Below are 21,543 nucleotides of genomic sequence, written 5' to 3'. Positions count from 1 at the left end.
GGTGGAGCCAGAGTACGATGCCGTCCTGCAATCTTGCCTATTAAAGCTACTGCTTGGGAGCTCTTCTCCACTGGCACAAGACACCGCAGCCCTGAGGCTGCTTTCATTTGCACCAGAGGCCAACTCGGTCCCTGGCAGTTTCCAGGATAGTGATGGAAAGTCACCGGTGCCCTCTCCTTCCCCAGGCTGCTCTGGCCCAGCTGGGAATCTGGGCCATGTTACAAATGGGGAATCCCAGGCAAAAGTTAAGCAACTCCCCCAAGACTGCAGCAGGTCAGCGTCACAGCCGCAGACAGAGACTCGGAGTCACACCTCCTGTACAACACTCCTGCTGCCAGAAGGGGGTGGACAGGGATGGTAAATTAGGCTTGAGTCTCAATTCCCTGCTCTACCAACGAAGCCCTTCAGTCCAAAAATAGTATTGTTTGAAAGAAACCACAGACAGCGTGCAGCTGAAGGCAACGGGCCATGATTCACAAACCTCAGAAAGCAAAACTAGGAGCACTTCCACTAATAAACCTTCTTTAAAGCTGACATCTTTAGAGCTCCCCAAAGCACAGCAAGAACTCCCACAGCAAGCAGACACGGACGCATGATGAATTTATTACTAGTCTTCTGGGAGAGCTGAAACATCATACATTGGGGGATTTTCCCCTAATCACTGCAAAAATACTCTGCAGGGGTAAAATATTATGTATATACTGTACAAAGACATAGTTTAATAGACTTTATACACATAAAACAGCATAAATTAGAAAAGGGTAAACCACGTATATAAAATTCAGGTTACATACAGATCTGGTCAGGTTAGCATGTACAACAGCATTTTTTTAATGTCTCATTTGTTAAATATAGAACTGTGCATACAGTACATTTATGCTACACCCACATACCACTGAAAACACAGAGCCAGGTGAGGTAACCACTTGAACATATTGTAGTAAAAGCAATGCAGCACCTCTGGTTATTCCCCCTGTAGGCGCCCACAAATCGGTTCTTCCACACTCCTGCGTTTTTCCAAACCACCTCCCAGCGGCTGTCTCGAATCCTGACGTTGGCGTCTCATCATGACTTCTTCACTTTGCCCGACTGACCTCCACGGCACAAGATTATCTACCAAAATCAAAACAGAACTGCCTTACTTTTCCCAGCGACAGGCCGTTAGGCAGGGTGCACTGTAGAAAGCTTTGTGCACGTGCCAGGAAGAAGACGCCATGCAGTGTTTTACTTTCTGTTCAACAGGAGTTATGTGGGTCAATTAGTTTTTGCTCTACATGTGTAGTAATGAGAACAGGAACCATTTGGCTGGATGATAAGCTGTCCTTTATCCAGCTGCGGTCTCATCCAGAACACAGAGACTAAAAAAACAGACAAAGCATGCATTCATACATACTGGATCCCTCCGTGTCGGCTATTAACCCCGGTGACACAATAAAGCAGTCTCCTCAGGACACAGGCAGGAAATACACAACGGCAAGGAATTTCCAACAGCTACTTCATACAAACTAGTCAAGCATTGCACACAAGCCACAACCAGGTACTAAAAATCTTTGGGGAAGAGCTGCCCCTTCTGATGGAAAAACCTTGGGTGGGCTCTGCTGCTAGGGCTCCCTCACCCCCTCCAACAAGAGGGGTTCCTCTGCTCTAAGGAGACTCCTGGCAGAAGCTAATGTGTTCTTGGTCTCAGGGCACAGATCCCTGCTGGGACAGATCATGCTGAAATGACCGGCATTTTGGGCTGAGTTGCAGAGATGTTCAATGCTCTTTCAACCCTGATCTGATGGGGGAAGAAATCAGGGATTTTACTCTTGATGAGCTTGCAGACAATCAGCAGCTGTGATTCATGGGCCTTTGGCAACTCCCATCACCTAACTTTGTATAGAAGGATACTGAAGCAGAGAGACGAGCTGGATTCTACATCACACAGGAAATTCAGTTAATGTAGCTGTGTCCGGGCCTATTCCTGCAGGTCTTACTCAGGCAAAAGCTCCTTTTGAAGTCAGGGGGTCAGGAGTTGCTAGAAGGAGCAAAATGCTAGCCATGCTTCCAGCGAGGCTTCCCGCCAATAAGCAGCATTATGAACAGATAACAAAGGTGCATCAGTGGGACTGTTTGTTACCATAGCTGGCAACAAATGTAGCTGAAAATTCACATTAGTGTCAAATGTCCATGGAGCTGAGTCAGTATGATCAAAATGACAGAAGGTCACCGTTGAAAAGAAACCTAGGCAAGCAACGTGCAACACAGGTGTTGCTGCAGTGTTTTCACTTGGAGCGTTCAGTTGTTTAGACAGCCTGGAACCTGTTGTAAACAATGCTTTCAGCACCTGTCCTTGGAAGCATCTCCACCTACTTCCGCCCAGCAATGCTGATCGCTACAGTGCTTAATTCTAGATAAGTTCTGCTCCTTGGCAAGTGTCCAAACCTGCTGGACAAGCGCGCATGTCACTGCAACCTTAGCTAGCGCATAGCTTTTACCTGCACCTGTTGCTAAGCCTTTTCTGTTTTACACGGCTGGAATGTCACCTTTATCCTGCCCTGGGACTAAACTCCTTTGCGCTAAGCAAGGTTTGTTAACTCTCTGATTATCATGATTAGACCTTCCTTCGCAACTCACACGACGTACACCCGTCCATTACACAAAGCTCTTTTCCAGCACTCCACATTGTTTATGCTGACTGGACTCAAACGAGACGTGAAGCTAGTAAAGAAAACGGACACACCATCAAATGCCCACTGCAACAGGCTTTCCGAACTGTCTGTTCCTCCCTGGCCAATCAGGAATACCGGGGTATGTACTGCAGCGGGCACGCACTCATCAAAGCCTCTACGAGCCATTTTGGCCTCTCAGTAATCCAAGTGGCAGCACCCTTGGTAGATTGACCTGGCCCATTGTTAGGGATCTGTTTTCTCACCAACGTGCAAGCCCAGCAAGCGGCATTGTCAACAGGCACTACAGGCTCACACGGGCAGCAGTGCTGCAGGCTCTCTTCTATTGGCCATTCAAGTGCCATTTCAGTTGACCAAGAGACCCTGACACAGTTAGCCATTGTAAAGGCTCCTTTTGCATTTCAGCCACAAGCAATTGTGAAATTAAGTGGCAACTTCCTAGAGCCAGTAACAGGCTCCGGCTCAGGCTCCAGCTATAGCACCTTTACTGCTAATTGTAGTCACACAAACCAGTGACTGACTTCGGTAGCAGGAAGAGTATTTTAAAGCAAGAGGAACCACAGGATGCTGTACGCTGTTCCTTCCACAAGAGTGTCCAAACACACAGCCTAAAAAGTAGAGCTGGCTGGGAGAGGGCAGTTCCACTGTGCAACAACTCTCAAGGTTTCCGAGTTTGTTCCATATTGGAATGAAACCAAAACCTTTCAAACATTTCCACGGAATGGAAACCTCACAGAAACCAATACATCTCCATGCACCAAAGTGTCCGACCTGCTGTGCTTACAAGCAGCACAGCACAAGCGAATGCTGCACTAGCCAGGGGTACCTTCAGCAACAAGGAGGAAAAACTAAGTTCTAATTCAAATGCTTTATCTGGAACCTCCTACTGCTAGGTCACGGCAGAGAGAAATAAGTCACACGTCAGTTGTTCTGTCAAGTTAATTACAGCATGGGGTTTTGACAGATCAAAGTCCATTTAATAAAGGGCCTGCTGGTGGACGGCAGGGGTTTTGGGTGGCTTTCATACAATCCAATCACAGCAGGCACACTCACGTAAGCGTGTCAGTCCAGCTCAACTCCTGCTTGTTGGCACTTGCTTGTCCCTAGAACACAAACTCAAGTACTCCTTCAAGAAGGGACATTTGCTGCCGCACCCCAGGGTCAATATGGAATGGTTAAAGGGTAGACACGTCAAACGGAATACCTTGAACAGGAAGCCAATGGAGTAGGGGGAAAACAAACACGAACAGGAGACAACTGTCTTGCCAGGCTTGGAATAAATTGTGTTACAGATAACAGAAGGGAACTGTATAACCCATGGCCGTGGCATGCAAAGTTCTGAACTAAAGCAGTGAGTTTAAGGAGAGTTCTGTGGCTGGCTAGCTTGCATTTTTGTGCACTCGACATCAGTAGGTCGCTAAGTGCCTCACAGTATCACTAAACCCTAGTCGACTTGGAAAATCTCAGCCACCAACTGTGGGCTTCATCCTGAGACCCTGACACAGTTTTTACTTGGTCCTCACTCAGGCAAAACTCCCAAAGAAGAAAGGGAGAGGACTGAGTAAAGGGCACAAGATTCTGCCTCGTCAGTAAATTGCCACAACAATTCAGTCAAGTCATGTCATGTCCTGGTGTATTAGTGTGTTACCATTATGGAGAGGCTGCTACCTACTATACATTATCACAGGGAACCAATATCTGCCCTCTAAAATGTTAAGCAAACTACATAGTAAGTGTTTGGAGTCTAGATCGCATAGCTGGACACGGCCAGGCTAAAAAACCAGTTTTAAAAAGCAAAAAAGTGTCCTTGCCTCTGGTGACTAATACTGGTGATTGTTAGAAATACTGGCAATGGATTTTAAATTCTAATTTGCTTTTCACCATTTGTGATGGAGGTTTGGGATTTTCCCCAGAGGTGGTGGAAGTTCACTGTGAATTGGGAGTGGGGCGGCTGATCAGAGGTGCTCGAAACGGCAGCAGGGGGAAGTCAGGAGCAGTGGGGGGGGGGGGGGGGGGAAGGTCGAGGAATCAGGGATAGATTGGAAAGTGGAGTGCATGCTCTGCATGGGGAGCGAGGGGAACCAGTTAAGAGTCTGGTGTGTGCGCATGGTGTGTTCCTACCTGCCCCCCCAGGTGGATCCTGGACGCTGTGGTTGCTGCCCCAACCCCTCTGGGTCCCACTGTCACCTGCATCTCTCCCTATCACCACTCGTGCATGCATAGATGTTAGAGGGAATGATGTGCCAGGGTGAAAGCACAGATCAGCCCCCACGATATTTCCACTGTGGTGGCACTAGTCCCCCCTGATTCCGTAGCCCCTGGGATTTTTTTGTAATTCACTCAGCTTGGAAATTAAAGATTGCTGGGTTTTACTTTTGTTCTGGTCACTTTCCCTTCCAGCTGCACTAACCCAATGCTGGGATATATTTGCTGAAAATACTGCAGGGAATAATTATTTTCTTGTTAAAAAATGCTGCCTTCATTGAAATTAAAGCTGTTTCCATTAATATTAGAGATGGGCCCAAGATTCAAAGGTCAGATCCAGATTCAAACTTCACCCAAGTTTGCAGGTGCTTGAATCCCGGGAATTTGTGAGGCCCTATCTCTAATTAACATCAGGTTCTATAGACCATACCCCCATCCTTTGCTGCCTCAGTTGTGGGTTTAAACTACCTGGCGGTGTCCCTGTAACATCATTAGTTGTTACAGACTTGATAATGAATCGGGGCATGTTAGAGAGGGGGGAACAACATCTTTTCTGTAAGAAGCAAATACTTTTTTCTTGGCACAAGGGTTGTATTGCCATTTTAGGGACTCCTAATGCTCACAGGAGGGAACTCATTCTCGTCATCAAGACACACTGGTCCAGTTGCAAATTCGTGCTCTGGAATAACCTCTCCTCGCAGGGCGCCTCCATCTTCTGAATAACCTGTAAAAACAAAGAAAGGCAAAAGACTAAGAAATGAATCCCAGGAGCCCAGAGCTGACCAGGTAGAGACATTATCTTCTCACTGTATCTGAGCCCAGAGCTAGTTTCTGCAGCAGTTTGGTAATGCAGCCGGGGAGGGGGAGAGGAGGAAAGTTACTGTCTTTGCCAACACTGGCCTGGGGAACAGATTAATGTACGAGCTGTAGCAAAATAAGTTTTCTGCTTCCCGTCTTAAGCAAACTGAGAGGGGCTTGGATAATTTGCTGCAATAACCTTAACAGCTATGCAGCTATATAGCCTGAGAGCCATTCACAGAGAAGGCTTGAAAGAACTCAAAGATGTGGCATTTAGTTTTAGAAGATGCATGAAAGAGGCTTAACAAAGAAATCAGTTTCAACAGTAACATAGGTCTCATGCTATGCAGACTAATGTCCAGGGACATGATCCCCTCAGCTTGTGTTTCCAAAAGGAGTATAAAGCATTGTATAGTGTAAACTCTTTCTCTGTTTCACTTAGATCTTTTAGTGTCTTCAGTTAATATGACAACCAAATGATCTAGCTTAGTTAAAATACATTTGAACGCTGTAGCAATGAGATACTGCCAAGAATTTCTGTAATAAAAGAACAGGTTCTGTAAAAAGACAAGAGGATGCCTTTGTGGGGAATGTATTTCTGCTCTCATTGGATATGTGCAATTTCCACTGAATATTAACAGAAGTTGTGCCCAAGTGCGTGAAGAGATGCACAGCCAGCCCTGCAAACTCACTCTCGCTGGCATGCATTCTGCATAAGGAAAGGAAGCAGACTGCTTGATGCTAACAAACTCCTGAGGAATCTCACTCCATATTTTGGAAAAGGTTCGTCAGAGACTTTGGTCTTGCTGATTTACTCCCCAGTATTAGAAACCTGAAATACTCCCTTGTGTTTTTAAATTAGGATTATTTCTGATTACTTTAGGTATAATCTTCCACAAGGCAGCTGTCATTCTGGAATAATTTCTTTTAAATTGGGGAGATGTGCTAAAGGTGACTGAGTCCCCCCCAAAGCAAGCCCAGGTCCTCAGTGTAAGGTTTTTATTACATCAGCTAGAGTATATACTAATCTTGACTAGGGAATATTACTGGGCAGTCACCCATTGGACTCCTGCAACACTTTAGAGCTAGTTTCTGTATGAAGAGACACAGTGAGTTTAGTAGAATCTGCAGTGATCCCAAGGCAGTACCACGGAGATCTGGCTTTATATGAACAAACACAGTTTCAATCGTTGGACACAGATCTGACAACTGTTATCAGCAACAAACTGTAATGCAAGTTACAAATATAGTTACTGCTGTTCCCAGCGGACTTGCAGCATAGTTGTGATCATTAATCATGCTTAGCACTTACCTAGTATTTCCTATTGTCAAAGCGCGGTATTACTTGGATTATAGAAAGTTAAATAAGTATTAACCAATTCATCATCAGCACACCCCTCTGAAGTAGGAAAACCATGTGTTGTTTTGCAATAACTATTAGTAATCAGTTTGGCTCACTCCTGAAAATCCAATAGCCCAGAAACTTTACAACCTTTAGAAAAAGAATGATTCCCTCAGCATGTAACTTATTTACACTGTTCAGTGTTCTGGGATATACAGCACAGATCCAAGGTACTGGAAACTGGCTACAAGCGAGGGTGAAACACAAGATCAGGTCTAGGATGCTTTCAAAGCTCTGAACAGGGAGAGTCTGCTAAAGGAAATGGTGGTTATTCTAAAGAAGGGTAGGAAAGACGTGGATTTACAGACTTAGGTACTGCCACAGGGTTTAGTGCTACAAATTGGTAGAGTGAGTAATAATACTGAACAATTTGCACAGTATTTTTAGTATTCAGAGCTCTTTGAAATGCACAGTATAGCATCACAGTTTTAATTATACCTGAGCCAGATTTATTTTACAGACGGTGTCTTATGATGCAAGGAAGTGAAGTGAATTGCTCAAGACTACAGAGAGAGTCATTAGTGGAGAGGAAATGCAAATGTAGGAGTTCTGGCATTTCAGACTTGGTGACCATAAGGCGACAAAGGGCATGGGGAAGAAGGTGGAACTTACAATGAACTCTATTGCAATAAGATTCCATCCTGCACTCAGATCAGCGCAGGAGGATCCTCAGAGACCCAAAGGATTAGCCTGGGTGGATCAAAAGGCAGAACAGGGTCATGGTGAAGCAGAACAGACAATCCCAAGTCATTTTAATGGGCTGCAAGGTGAAAGCGCAGTTGCCAGAGAAACCGCTGCTCTGTGAAAAATTCTGACTTCGTTACAAGCGGTTTCCACCTAATCACCATGCCAGCCCCTGGGGCAAGCCCAGCTCTGTGCTCACCTGGCATGGTTGAAGATGAAGGCATCATACTTTGTCTGGCTACGGTTGCGGCGTACGACGGAGGTAATGGAGGCTGGAGGTCGTTTTCTTTGTTCTCTTCTATCTTTCCTGAGCCAAGCAGGCTAATTGTATAGAAGCAAGAGAAGGAAGAAGAGTTAGCTTTGATCCTGGCCATTCCCCCTCCCTGCAGCCATTCTAACAACGCACCCGTACAGGTCATGGTGATGGATAATAAGTTTCAAAGGAACAGACTCATCCGAGGGTTCAGTGAGATACCAACCATGCTACAAAATCATTGGGTGCCCAGCAGAAACAAGGAAAGCAAACATGAAGCTGACAGAGCCCATTTGGGGCCTGCTCTATGCAGGAGGTGCATGGCAAGACCATGTCGTTAATGTCTGAATTAGCCAGGCATGCTGAGCAGTCAGCTTTTAAGTGTGTTAATTTTGTGGGTTTAACAGACAATGCTTAGGCAGATATATATATTCTCTTCCACCCCATCCCAAAGGCTTAATCCTATCCAGAGCCATGCAACCCTCTGGGGTTATTCACTTAAAATGTACATACAAATTAAAACAATTGCACAGAAGAACGCACTCTGCCCGATGTCTCTTTGTGTTTGTGGGAGTTCCCTGAACTGCCCTACGTAATAACCCCATCAGCTCCAGAGCACCAGAGGGGCAGCGAACACTCCTGCCTCTTCAGTGCAAGGACCCTGTTCTTCTGCCAGAGGATCTGAGTGCTGCAGGGGCACCTTGGCTTTGGTGGTAGAAGATGAGGGCCTCAGAATTCGTGGGCTATGAATGTCCCCCATCCAAAACCAGAACGGCTCCAGGCTGAGATTTTCCCAAAGCAGCTCAATGCCTTGATGCCACAACTGTGATGTCTCAATGTCTGGGTGCTCAGCTGTAGACACCTTAAAGGGGCAGGAAGCACCTACCCTCTGGAAATCAGCCCCTTTAAGGAAATTCAAATTGAGCAACCGAAATCACTAAATTAAATCCTGGTGTCTCATTTTACTATAGGATGATGTTTCCCTATGTAGATTTTAAAGACCCGTCTATGCATCAGCCACACCCAGTGTATCAGAGCCCCTGAGATGCGCTTACCTGTGCTTCTTAATTAAGACACATTCTCCTCCATCTTGAGGGTCCAGGTTGTAGATGTAAAGGTGACCATCTGATGTTGTAACTAACAGTCGTGGCAGCTTCTGAATCCTAATTAGAAATGAAGTCATGATCTCTGTGCTAGCAGGACACTCTGGCAGGAATGCGGGGCTGGGTGTTTCCATCAGGGGAGCCTGCCTGCCTTTGAAGTGGTAGCAAGTGAAATTACGGCCTATGGCCTGGATCTGACTGCCGTCCTCACGTATGTACCTTGCACATTCCCACTGCCCTATTGAGCAGTGCACATTCTGCATGGGAGCAGGGAGACCAAAGGCTTAATCCCTGCAGGGGAAGCCAGGCATCGGGTGTACCCTACCCCATCCAACCCATGTTACCTATCAGTAAAGGGGAGAGAGAATTCCCCTGAGCTCTGGAAGGAAGCAGAGATGGGCTCTCAGAGAAGGAGACTAAACCCTTCTCTCCTGCTCCCAGTCCTGGGAGGGACAGAGCCAGGGGAACCCCACGGCCTGCAGACAACACAGCTCACATTCTTGTTTATGGTAAAGGAGAAGGGAGCCTGGCAGAGGCCTGGTAATGTCCCAGAGCAAAGGGATGGGGCTACAATTTTCTTCGGGGCATTTGTTTTCTTTATTATGGAATCAGACGCTACAGCCCCTTAGCCCTGACCCTAATGTACTAGTTTCTGTCTCTCCTATTATTGATCTATTGTGAGCGGTCCCTGGGTGTCTCCGTTTACAAAGCTACCAGAAACAACACAGCAGCAGTAATAAGTAGCCGTGCTGTGCATTTACACTGCCTGCCTGCCTGCAGGACCAAGTTCGACACTGATATTCAAGCTGTGCAATCTCGCCAGGGCATACGGCCGTGGCTCCATGCCAGGCTGCACTGGTTTAACTTAACATGTGAAGTCAGAAATGTTATATGGACACATCCATTCAAACCAGGCTTACTTCATTTTAGCTGAAGCTGCTTAGGAGCAGGGTTAAGATAAAAACCTAAGTAAGCTGCTCTGAAACTGAAGTAAGAGGGTCCATGCAGGGCTTTGCACTGGTTTAACTAAATCAATGTGGATTTGTGTGTAGACATAACCTAAGTGATCGCCCAAAGTTCAGGAAGTGCTGTGCAGAGGACCTCGTCTGTGCTTCCACCTTTGCCTGCCACATCCCCTAGAGGACTGTGGTAGATAACTACGCACAATAAACGCACCTTCCTCAAGCTATTACCTCCCCTTCTCTGCCTGCCCAGGTGACAGTTAATGTGCCACATCTGGAAAGAATCCAGCTGTGTTCTGTGTCTAGCACTCTCTGCCAGCTGATGGGGTGGAGAGAATGCAGATGTTCTTACATACGTGGAGAGCGTGCAGATGTTCCTTTGTCCAGAGAAGTTCAAGCGCACGGTGGCAAAGGCTCGGTCCTGGTTCATCATGTCTGATACTTGAGCAGGGAGGTAGTTGGTAGCAGCCATGAACATCTTTCCCATGTAACCACTCCAGGTGGGAGGATCTTCTGGCCGGCTGGGGTAATAAAACACTAGTCACTGGGGCTATGTGTGGTGGCTACCACAACTAACAGCAACAAAACAGCAGAGACCAGGGCTAGTTAAAATTTACATACAAATTAAAATAACTGCACAGAAATCCTCCTTTTGCCAGCCAGTGCAAGCTGAATCAAAGGAGTCCCCCTTACCCAATCTGCACAACATGCTTGCACTGAGAGAAAAATGCCTCACTGGTAACTCCTGGAAATCCTCACCCTTTGCTCCTGCCAGACAGAGAGTGACTTGCAGGATCTTAGGGTTAGATATGACCAGTAAAATGGAACCGACGTTAATGCAGGCTTGCCAAGCTGTAATTCAAATGGACCAGCCCAGACAGAAAATCTACTTCCCCATCTTTGCTCCAGGGAGGATAATGGGAAAAAATTTACACTTTACTTGCCTGTCCAGCAACCAAAAAGTCATTTTCCCTCCATGAGCAGAGTTTTGCGAGGCTAACTGGAACAGGAGGTGTTTAGAACAAAGGGTCTGTGAGGCTTTAGGGAAATGCAAAGGGGCCAGTAACCTGGTTAGTTCAATTCTGGCCTGTTTTAAGTGGGTAAAACTCCTATTGACTTCAGTGGGATTCCAGTGCTTATTACTAGCCTTGAATATGGTCTGTTCCATGAGACTGGATCTGGAAGCTATCCATCATCATCTAGCTCTTCTATCATTCTTTTCATCAGTAGATCTCAAATTGCGTTACAGTCAGTACAGTGCAGTACAGCATTTATAGGTCCATATTGTTATCCCCAATTTACAGAAGGGGAAACTGAGGCACAGAGAGGCAATGTGACTTGCCCAAGGTCACCCAGCAGGCCAGTGGCAGTGCTAGGAATAGAACCCCAACTCTCCTGAGTCCCAGACCATTGCTCCGTTCAGTAGCCCACACCGTCCCCCCACAGCTTGATTTAAAACTGCATTGCTCACATCTGATTTGCATGGGGAATGTGTCCTGCTGGTGAGCAATGCCAATGAGAGAGCACCATGGGGAGCCCACAATTTGAGACACAGAGCACCCCACCGTTGATGGCCTATTGTGTGGCAGGGGAGCTGTCCTAACACCATGCTGGCCTGTACAGGCAGCTGCTATGGGAACTGCTACACCAATCCCTCTGCTGACCACAAAGGAAAGGACTCATCTGCAACCCCTGCCCATGTGCTGAAGGCCACCTCACTGACGTAGGTGGATTAGCAGTGTTTTTCTATTCAGACTTAAACACTCCCTTCTCTGGAGCCGACTCTCGCAGCCAGCTTGGACCTGCATTTGGGGACCAGCTTGGGCAGCAAGTTGTAACAAGGAGTGCCCATAGGTGATGGAAATGCTTCCAGCAGGCAAACTGCATGGACTCGATGGCCAGCTAATCGCTTTGCTGCCTGCACTGGGACCCTTCTCCCTGCATCCAGCGACAGGCACAGAGCAGCTCCTTAGCAACGCTGCTTGGATTTGCTATAGCAACTCTGATGTCAGCAGCAGCCTGCCAAGAGGAGAAACCTTGCAGGATACGGCCAGACGCTAGCAAGGAGAGGAGGAGGCTAGAGGTGAACATGTTTGACGTGAGCCTTGGGATGCTGATAGCACTTTCCAGCCAACAGCAGGGAGAGAGCGGAGAGCTCTGCCAAGCAGCGAGTCCCTCAGGATATTAAGTCAAAGGGGCAGTTTGCTGCTAGTGTCACTGAAGGAAAAGCAGGAGGCCTGGTTTAGCTCAGAGCCACTCACCTGTCTGTGGTATGCTCCAGTTTAAAGATGTGCACAGTCTCAGTGTTACTCGACGCACACAGGAACTGCGAGTCCACACTGAACACTAGCGAGCTGATGTTCACATACCTAGGTGGAGAAAACCAAGGGCTTGTCACTGAATGGCATGCAACCAAAAGGGGCACACCACTGCAGCCTAACCAGCCAACTAGAAACCCTCCCCACTGACAGGAGAGGACCCAGAGACTGGAGATCTGGGGAGACATTTTGTCCAACTAAGTGCTGGCTACACTCCCAGGGAAGCCCTGTTAACTGCATTCTAGCGTGAACCATGGTTTCTGCTGGTCAGGCTAACACAACTCTAGAGTGGAGATGTGGCCCTGGCCCCCAGGGGAGAGGCCCAGCCCCTCTTGAGAAACTGCCAAGAGCAATGGGGCTCGACTCAGCTCCCAGCCACGCAACACTGGGTAAGGGAAGGAAAGAGGGGAACAGGTTTTTGGCACGAGGTGGTGCTGTTATGTGGAAAGGAATGGGGGGAATGGAGAGCATGTGGAGAGCACCTCTGTTTACTGCTCTGAGGAAAGGGAATGCCCCTTGCTTTAACCAGTGAGTTCTGAGGCCTGGTCTATGCACATTTTGTACCAGCGTAAGTATGCTGGTCAGGGGACAGTGCAGTTATACTGGTACAATCCCTAGTGTGGACGCAGCTATACCAGAGTAAAGAGGCCTTATAGCCAAGGATAAGAGTATGTCACGGAGGTCATGGAATCCATGACATTTTCTGCTTCAGCTGAGGGGGCGGGGTGGGACAAGAGCTGTCAGCTGGGGGCTCCCTGCCCCTGTGGGTGGGAGGAAGGGGGGGATCCACAGCTCCAAGCCGCAGCCAGCAGTAGAGGACCCCTGAGGGGGTCCCTGGAGTTCCCTGCCGCCATGGGCAGCGGGATGGCCGAGGTCCTGCAGCTTGCAGCACCATGGGTGGCAAGGGGCCCCTGGAACTCTGAGCAGCAATGAGTGGCATGCATGGGGATGGGGGCAACAAATGCCCCGTTTTGCAAAAAAAAAGTGTGAGACCCCTAGCGGGCACGGAGGAATGTGTGTGGGGGAGCAAGCGGCTTGGGTTGTCTCAGCACGAGCAGGCGGCAGCGAGGGCTGGGGCTGAGGCCGGCCTCGGGAGGGCTGGGGCTGCGTTTGGGGGGCTGGGATTGGGGCTGGCACCACGCTGAGGCCAGGGGCTCTGGTGGTGGGGAGGGCCAGGGACAGCCCCACACGGCGGGGGAGGGCGGGTTCAGGCCAGCCCTGTGGGAAAACATGGTCACCCTATTTTTGTGTCGGCAGTGCACGTCCTTACCCAATGTAATGAAATCACCCAAATGAGCGGTGGTAGCTGTGCTGGCGGGAGAGCGTCTCCCGCGGACATAGCGCTGTCTGTCCACACACGCGCTTATGCCGGCAAAACTTGGGTCGCCCAGGGGCTGTTTTTTTCACACCCTTGAATGACAGAAGTTTTGCCGGCATAAGTGCATGTGTAGACAATGCCTAAGCTGTTTACATTGAACTAATTTACTAACTTGAAGTACATATACCAGGATATAGTCATTTACACCTAGACTAGGTGGGCAGAAAACCCAACCGAATCACAATGGGTAGCTTTTAACACCCAGGTAAAGTGAGACTCAGATCTTTGTATAATGATATAGCTATTGAGACTTCATTAGTGGAAATCCAATTACCTTTCCTTTCAAGTGGAGATTATGCAAAGTAGAGAGTCAATGTATCCAATTTGCCTTCAATTCTTTGGAATCATCCAGATCTGCAAGGGACTGACTGAACTGTATCACTCAGCTTGCCAAAGGCAAAATGGGGGAGCTATACAGCATTATCACATTCCTATAGAAGGACAGTAACATATGCTGAAGCAGCCAAGGTCCTACATGGTCAGGAATGTCTGTAGTGAGAATATATTTAACATGCTGTTACTTGATCCCTTTGCATGTTTGTCAGCAATTTGAAGGCGTGAACTGACCTCTTCATTCCTCTCCTGAATTCGTAGAGTTTTTGCCCATCAGGTACAGAAAATACACGAATGACGGTGCCCTGTAAAAATGCAGGATAAAAGTCATGCAGCAAGCCGGGCAAACAGGAAGACGCACCTTCTCCAGTGTTTTCCTTGGGGAGTTTAGAACATGCAGATGCCATTCCCATCTTCCCACCCAAGGGACAATGCAAAGCAAAAATCAAATCTCTTCCTCACAACTGTGTTTCTTTCATTTGTTCCCCCTCCCCACCCCCACAGCTCTCTTCATCCCTCAATCAATACTAGAACTTCGCTGTCATGAAACACAAAGACACCACTTCCCATAGAACAAACAAACTAATCCAAATACCAACTTGCTCCGCAGATCTTTGGCAAACCCAGAAAACCACAAGCATTAAGGAGACTCTATGCACAGCAGGCTTTTTACTCACTTTTTCTGAAGCACTTGCTAGCTTCGATCCCGTAGAGTTAAAGGTTATTGCAGCAAGGGGCCCATCGTGGGCAGGAACTGTGCAGACTGGTCTCTGTTGGTAAAAATTAAAAAAAAAAAAAAAGGTAACAGGAGTGTAAACCTCTGGCAGCACATTCCATACTTGGGCCCCGAACCAGCTGGTCTTCCAGGAGGGGTTCTCTGTTCACGCAGTACTTTAGACTGTGTAAATGGCATCGCACTAGGTCCTAAGCAACTGCACTGGATTCGAGACGTCCCTTAAATGCCTTTTGACCTTAGTTTTAATTTCAGGAGATCTCTCACCTCTCCTCCCACCCGCCGACCACAGTCGCCATGTTACAAGAGCAAGTTTGGGCCCCTTTCCAAGTGGTGCCCAGAACTTACAACTCCTCTGGCAGTTACGGGTACTCAGCGCAGCTCCAGATCAGGCCACGTGGTAGGGATGCCCTCCTGCCCTTCTCTTTTGAGGCTTGGCACCAATCTGGGCAAAAGCAATGCTGAACTCTGGTACAGTTCACTCTCTGCAGGGCTTTTAATTCTGCAGGAAAATACGGATTCCTGGGATTTTACTGCAAGAAAACCCTGGCGAGAGATGATTGGGGACTTGCTAATAATTTTCATCATATGCCACTCATTGGGGCAAACGCAAGTTGCTCACTGGCTCTTCTCTACCCTGTAGCTCCTTTCTCCCTATGATAATGACCACGCATTTCTCCCAGGTTGCTACATTCAAGATGCAGGACATGAAGGCTGCTTTCCTTCCTTTCCAGTCCAAGGAACTAGTCCAAGAATACACTGATCTTAAATTCAGTACTTTTGCTATGGGCATGTGCCAGACAGTTTAACCACGTGCTGGGTCCAAACAAGCAGGCATGGCAGACACCGCAAACTTTAGTGGTTGATTTCTCTGCAGTATGGTTATGTGGACTTTCTTTTCTTTCTCTCTTTTATTAAAAAAGCGCAGCTGGACATTTTTATAGCTGACTTTGTTTACCCGCTACAGGTGATTTTCTGTCCAAGCCCGTATCCACATGGCCAAGCCCTGAACCCTTTAATCACTTCACACCTACCAAATTATTTCCGTCGTAAAGCACGATCTCCCCAGTAGTCGAGCTGCCAGGATATGCCAAGTAGGAGTTGGAATGGTTGATAGAAAGTGCACATAAACCTAGCAAGGCATTAAGGCAAAGAGAAATGCTGTCAGGCCCAGGGTGAGCGCACACAATAAAAGCTGAATGGTTACAGCCAACGACAGAAGCCCTGGGTTTTCAAGCTGCATTGCTTCAGGGGAGCAACCACACAACCTCTGGCCTGTCCCGGAAACCCCCAGGAAAGTCCTTGACTCTGGTGACACCTACTGGCGTGTGAGGGTAGGACTCTCCCACCATTACCCCTTTAACTTACATACTTTTATGGAGGATTCTTAGAGGTCAATATCCAGTGCAGTTTCTCCCCCTTCATCTGAATGACCACCCTTGGAAAGGGAGGGAATAAATCATTTGCAACATTTCAAAGGGCTCTCTCTAGCTGGGTCCTTATATGACCCCCCCAATCACTGTGTTTCCAAGCCCCTCACAACCATTAATGGATTTTAGTCTCCTAACACTCCTGTGCAATGGAGATGCATCATCCCCCCTTTACAGATGGAGGCATGGGGTAATTAAGTGATTTGGCCCAAGGAGGCTGTGGCTGAGCTGGGACCTGAACCCGGATCTGAGTCCCAGTCCAGTGCCCCATCCACTAACCCATCTTTTCTACCCTCGTGAGTTTCAGGGGTAGCTGAAGTGACATGTCTTTGTTTCCCTTTTGAGTGCTGTGAGCCTGTTCTCATGGCTGGCTGTAGGGCTTGCAAGACGTTGTGCAAAGCACACCCGCTGGCATGCCAGCCCATCTCCAGTAACTCACGTGCCCCCACTTGGGGGAGTGTTTGCTGGCAGGACAGGGCATCTTATCAGCTGGGAGTAGGGTTCAGAGTGAATCTCTCTAAGGCTCTAGATCTAATCTAATCATTAGTTAGTTGCCCCCATCACAGTAGCTGAGTGCCTCAATCTTTGAGGCATTTATTCTCCCAGCAGCCCTGGGAGGTAGGGCAGTGCAACTATCCCCATTTTATGGATGGAGAACTGAGGCACAGAGAAGCGAAGTGACTTTGCCTAGGCTACAATGAAAGTCTGTGGCAGAGCTGGGACCCGAACCCACATCTCCTAACTCCTAGGCTAGGGCCTGTTTCACTGCCTCCTCCTTCCCCAAGAGAAGCACTTCACAGGATGATGATATGGGCAGGGAAGCCTCAAATTTAATCTTTCAAGGTGTGTGGAAGTCACAGCAGGAGAGGGAGGTTGGGTGTGCAGAGAGGGATGAGAAGAGAATGCCTCTGCCCCATCCACGCCTACTGCATGCTTGGCTCATGGCCCCTCCCAGCCTGGTCTTGAAATGAATCTCGGATCTTTCCTGAACCAATGCTGTCACCCTCAAACACGCACTGTAGCTGCAGTTAGAACTTAGGGGGCTGCTGGCAGTGTGAGAACGTGGGTTTCTGAATTAATGGTTTGTTTGGCTTGAACATAAAACCTGACGGAGCAGGGCTAGGAGGTCTCACATGTGGTGGAGGTTGCAGAGTTAGATGCTATTTGAGACCCAGACAGCTTGCGTGCTCAGCTCTCCACACAGGAAATGCATCCCCCTCCCACCTCCACTTCATGGAGCTGGTCCTGCCAGGCTACTGCCTTGGCAAATGTCCGACAGCAATGCAGGATTAGCTGCAGCTATTGTTTATAATTGAACAAAAGCTCTGGGAGCTACAGCAGTATCCAGTGACCTGAGATATCCCTTTATCAATTCAGGGTATTTATTCAGTGCTAATCAGTGCTCTGCCTTGGACGGAGGTGAGCTGCAGCCACATGAACTTGCCAGCAGTGGGAACTGCCTTTAAAATGATTTATTAAAAATAATAAAATAAAATGAAGTTATTTATGTTTGACAGAATGTAAAAGACAGGGCAGTTCAGGCACTAGAACAGCTGCATCTTTTGCATGCAAGTATCCCCACAGCCTGAACAGTGTGATGAGGGAAGGAGGAGAATGAAATCAAAGGTTTACCCGAGACTTTTTAATAAGAGATGCTGCTAAAAAGCCAGAGAGAGAAGGAAAGTTTCCTCAAAAGGAAGGCCTTCGCTATCGGCCATTACTGCTGAAAGGCAACAATGGGAGAATGCTTAGGGAAACAGTTTCCTCTCAGGCTGGAGATGATTTAGGAGCTAGAGAATTGTCAAATTTACCAGGCTGAGCTCTGAGTCAGTAGCGCCCTGCGAGAGGCCTGGCTGGAAGACTCAAACAGGAAACCAGGCCAAGGAAAAATAATACAGATACACAGAGTCAACCTCTTAGAGGCACAAAGAGCAGCACAGTCGCTGAGGTAGATGCAACTTGTCAGATGTCTCCCTCCTACAGCGCAAGATAATCTCATCTCAGTTAGTTATTCTAAGTACAGTGTGAAGGGCTCTCTGACTAAGCAAACTGGGCCCAGATTCTGGGTGCCCCTCAGGACTGGGCAGAGCTGGATAGCCCCATGCCAGTCAGGGACTGTCAGACACTAGGGACCAGTCCAGTCCTTACATAACTCAGCAGGCTGATGGCTGCCCAGACCACAGAAGGGCTGCAGGAGTCAGTGAAAGATTAGTCTGACTTAAATTGAAGTTTACTGCTCTGCTGGTTTCATAGACCAGAACCCATGAAGGGGCGTTATTTGATACAGGAGACCCTCCATGTAGTTACTGGGGAGACAGGAAGGGGAAACTGAGGCGGGAAACAAAAATCAGAGATGGACTGAGTTCAAGTCTCTAAGCAATATGGCTCTTCCCAGCCCACAGAAAGTTCAGCAAGAGAACAGTTTGTTAGAAGAGCCGTCTCTGTGAGAGCACAATGTCCTGCCAGGGCCAATATACTGCAGCCACCCCCAGCTGAGCAGCTGACATCATTAGTGAAAATGCAACTGTCCTACTTACAACCCCCCATTGACACAAGCTCGTAGCACTACAAAGGATCTGAGCACCACGAATTCAGGAGGCAGTTTCTTGCTGCCGGTACAGATTCACTCTGTGGCTTAGGGGGACTCGTTTTAACCTTCCTGCCCCAGTCTCCCCCACCTGCAGAATGGGGCTGTGGGCCCTCCGCTCCCTCCCAGGGGTGGCTGAGCGGATTTGTTAGCAACCTGTAAAGCTCTTGGGAGATGAGGAGCACTCCATGTGCTCAGTGCTGGTGGCACTCCAATAACGAAACGTGGCTCCCTCCCACAGTCTGGCTGGGCATTTACTGTGCTGAGGAAGCTGTTTCTGACAAGGCAATGCTAATCAAATGCAACCTTCCTGGGAAGCCTCTCTGTGTGAGCATGGCAGGAAACGTGTTTCGCCAACACTGGGTTGCAGTGAGTTTGTGGAGTTATCACAAGCATTTCCTCTCCAGCTCAGGGACACTGGCTGTGTATGGTTTGCTGCAAACCCCCTCTTGATGCCTTCCTCAATATACACAGCCGAGGGGGGACCCCAGATGGACAGCCCATCCAGGCCCCTTCTAAGCAAAGCCATGGAGGCTGCTCCTTGCTTGAGGTGCAAGAGATTGAGCACAGAAAAAGTGAATACTGGTACCTTGCACCTGATCAGCCTGTTCCACAGCTCCTTTTGTTTGCAGCCTCCTCTGTGCCTTGACAGACATCAGGTTTGTATATTAAAGCAAGCCTTTAAGTGATAAACACTGGGTGCACTTGCCCACTCTCTCATTTTCATGGCAGCTGCTTGGCTCCATGCTATGAAATGTATCAGTGAGAAGGATGCTTTTAAAAATGAAGTGCTATGGCTGTGATCATCAGCACACACACAAAAAAAACCCAACCCATAAGACCAGCACTGCTCTGGAGTCTCAGCTAATCCAAGCTGTCATCAGGTGCTGTTGCTTTTGAAACAAGACAATGACCCCTTCAGGCTACTAGAGAACAGCAGCATGCCTGGCTGTCTGTGGCCCTTGGGAGATTTATTTTTTGTTAATAGTATCATTTAATTACATTTGAGGCTTTAGTATGTTTAATCCTCAGCAAGAGGCCATGTGTGAAGAGACTGAAGTAGGTCACTCTGGAGGGCCGGGAGTTGTGTCCCCGAAAAGCCAAGGAGCCAGGCATTCATTTCCTGGAGATGAATTGCATCAATGACTCTTCAATGACAGATGCCACAGTCCATTGCAGTGACACCAGAACAACGTACAGACAAACCCACCTGAAGCAGCCACTGCAGACTCCCCTCCCACCACCCAAAGAAGTAGTTTCCTAGTAGATGGATTTCCCCTAAATAGCACAGGATTCAGCTGAGGGAACCCAGGTGGGTTCTGCTGCCACCTGCAAGGAGCAGTGTTAAGTTGCAGCCAGGATCCACAGAGGATCTTCTGGCAGAACTGCTGAGAGAGAGATGAAGGAATTAGTGCATTCCCTAGGTGTACTGACCACATCCCACTCCCTGCCCAACACTACCCACCTTTGGGGCTAACCCCCTGTAGGTTCCTGGCAGAGGAGTAGTTGCCAGGGCTTTTCACACCCTGCCAGAGATCTCTGTTAGGGTCTACACTGTCCTGGAGAGAATCTGAGCCATGGTCTAACTCCAAGTCCTGAAAGGAGGAATTCTAATCCTCCCACTCAGGGAGAGTCTCATGGGGTGAAGTCTGAGTATGGTCCTGCCTTAGGCCTTTGCTACTTTATCTAAAAATAAAGGCAGACTCCAGGAAGGGATGGGCAGTAGCCAGTGAGCATGTGCTGAGTTACGATGTGGGAGAGGGGAGTGTCAAGACCACCCAACTGTAGGGCTGAATTAAGTTATACTAGGAATTTTAGGAATACTGAAGACCGAAGGTGGCCTGTTAGAGGTCAGCTATGGAACAGATTTTGATGTTGGCTGAATCGTGGGGTCAGAGCAGTCAGACATGGCGGTTTAATGTGCATCCTGGATGCTGTAGCTCCAAAGTCCTCAGCTAAAGAAAACCCTAATACTCAGAGAACAAAATCCCTTTCCTTTTACCATAACTCACATCTGAGTGTCATTCGTAGCCAACCCACGTTTGCAAGTTTACAGGCAGCCTCAAACCCATGTACTATACCAATCTACAACACAAGTGTTGCAGTGAGATAAATGCAGTTAGACTGAGTCCTAGCAGTATTGCCTGAGTCCTCCAGTGAAGTTATTTCCTTGTAATGTGGTGCAGTTCAGCCATTCAGCTGCACACCCGATTCCCGCTCCCCCTGCTCTGCATTGCCAAGGCAAAGTTCCTCTCACATGTACAGGTCACTGATGATATTTACTGTCTTCAGAGCATTTCTGGATTCTCAGTGCTAAACTAAATATGTTAGTAAGAATGTCAACGCTGGCTTGATTTAAATTCTTACAGCGAAGTTTCAGATCTGTGGAGCTCTCCGCATAACACCCGGCTTGTCATTAGTTTCCTTTGATCTGATTGCCTTTGCTTACCAGTTGTATTTGGAGGGGTTTCCAGGATTGTCTTCAAAAGCTTCATGTCCTTAATGTTATGAATATAAATAGACTCCTCCAGGCAAACAATCAGTCTCTGCAACAACACAATAGACAGGTACACAATCACAACTTGTTAACCCCCTAAAGTATGTCAGCAGGTGCCAGTTACCTTTGTATTTCACACTCTCACTCAGGCCCTTGCAACCAAGAGCACCACCAGGTGTCTCAACTCCAAA

At 48.0% G+C, this 21,543-nt stretch overlaps 1 protein-coding gene across 1 annotated transcript in view; it reads right to left on the bottom strand.

The window, feature by feature from the left end:
• Positions 1-587: 587 nt before the first annotated feature.
• Positions 588-21,543, bottom strand: part of WIPI1 (WD repeat domain, phosphoinositide interacting 1) — a 32,221-nt gene continuing 11,265 nt past the window's right edge. Inside the window, exons 4-13 of the mRNA XM_067547310.1 lie at positions 21,305-21,401; positions 15,873-15,970; positions 14,783-14,875; positions 14,340-14,410; positions 12,338-12,445; positions 10,433-10,597; positions 9,067-9,174; positions 7,958-8,079; positions 5,498-5,598; positions 588-1,113 (exon numbers count right to left, since the gene is read on the bottom strand). Coding sequence (XP_067403411.1) covers positions 1,066-1,113; positions 5,498-5,598; positions 7,958-8,079; positions 9,067-9,174; positions 10,433-10,597; positions 12,338-12,445; positions 14,340-14,410; positions 14,783-14,875; positions 15,873-15,970; positions 21,305-21,401 — 1,011 coding nt within the window. The 3' untranslated portion in view covers positions 588-1,065. The remainder of the gene's footprint in view (positions 1,114-5,497; positions 5,599-7,957; positions 8,080-9,066; positions 9,175-10,432; positions 10,598-12,337; positions 12,446-14,339; positions 14,411-14,782; positions 14,876-15,872; positions 15,971-21,304; positions 21,402-21,543) is intronic.

This window comes from Emydura macquarii, unplaced genomic scaffold, assembly GCF_026122565.2.
Source record: "Emydura macquarii macquarii isolate MOO-44397 ecotype Brisbane River unplaced genomic scaffold, CSIRO-AGI_Emac_v2 contig_1230, whole genome shotgun sequence".
In the NCBI taxonomy this organism is placed as follows: Eukaryota; Metazoa; Chordata; order Testudines; family Chelidae; genus Emydura; species Emydura macquarii.
This window is presented reverse-complemented; position numbering and strand designations above follow the sequence as displayed.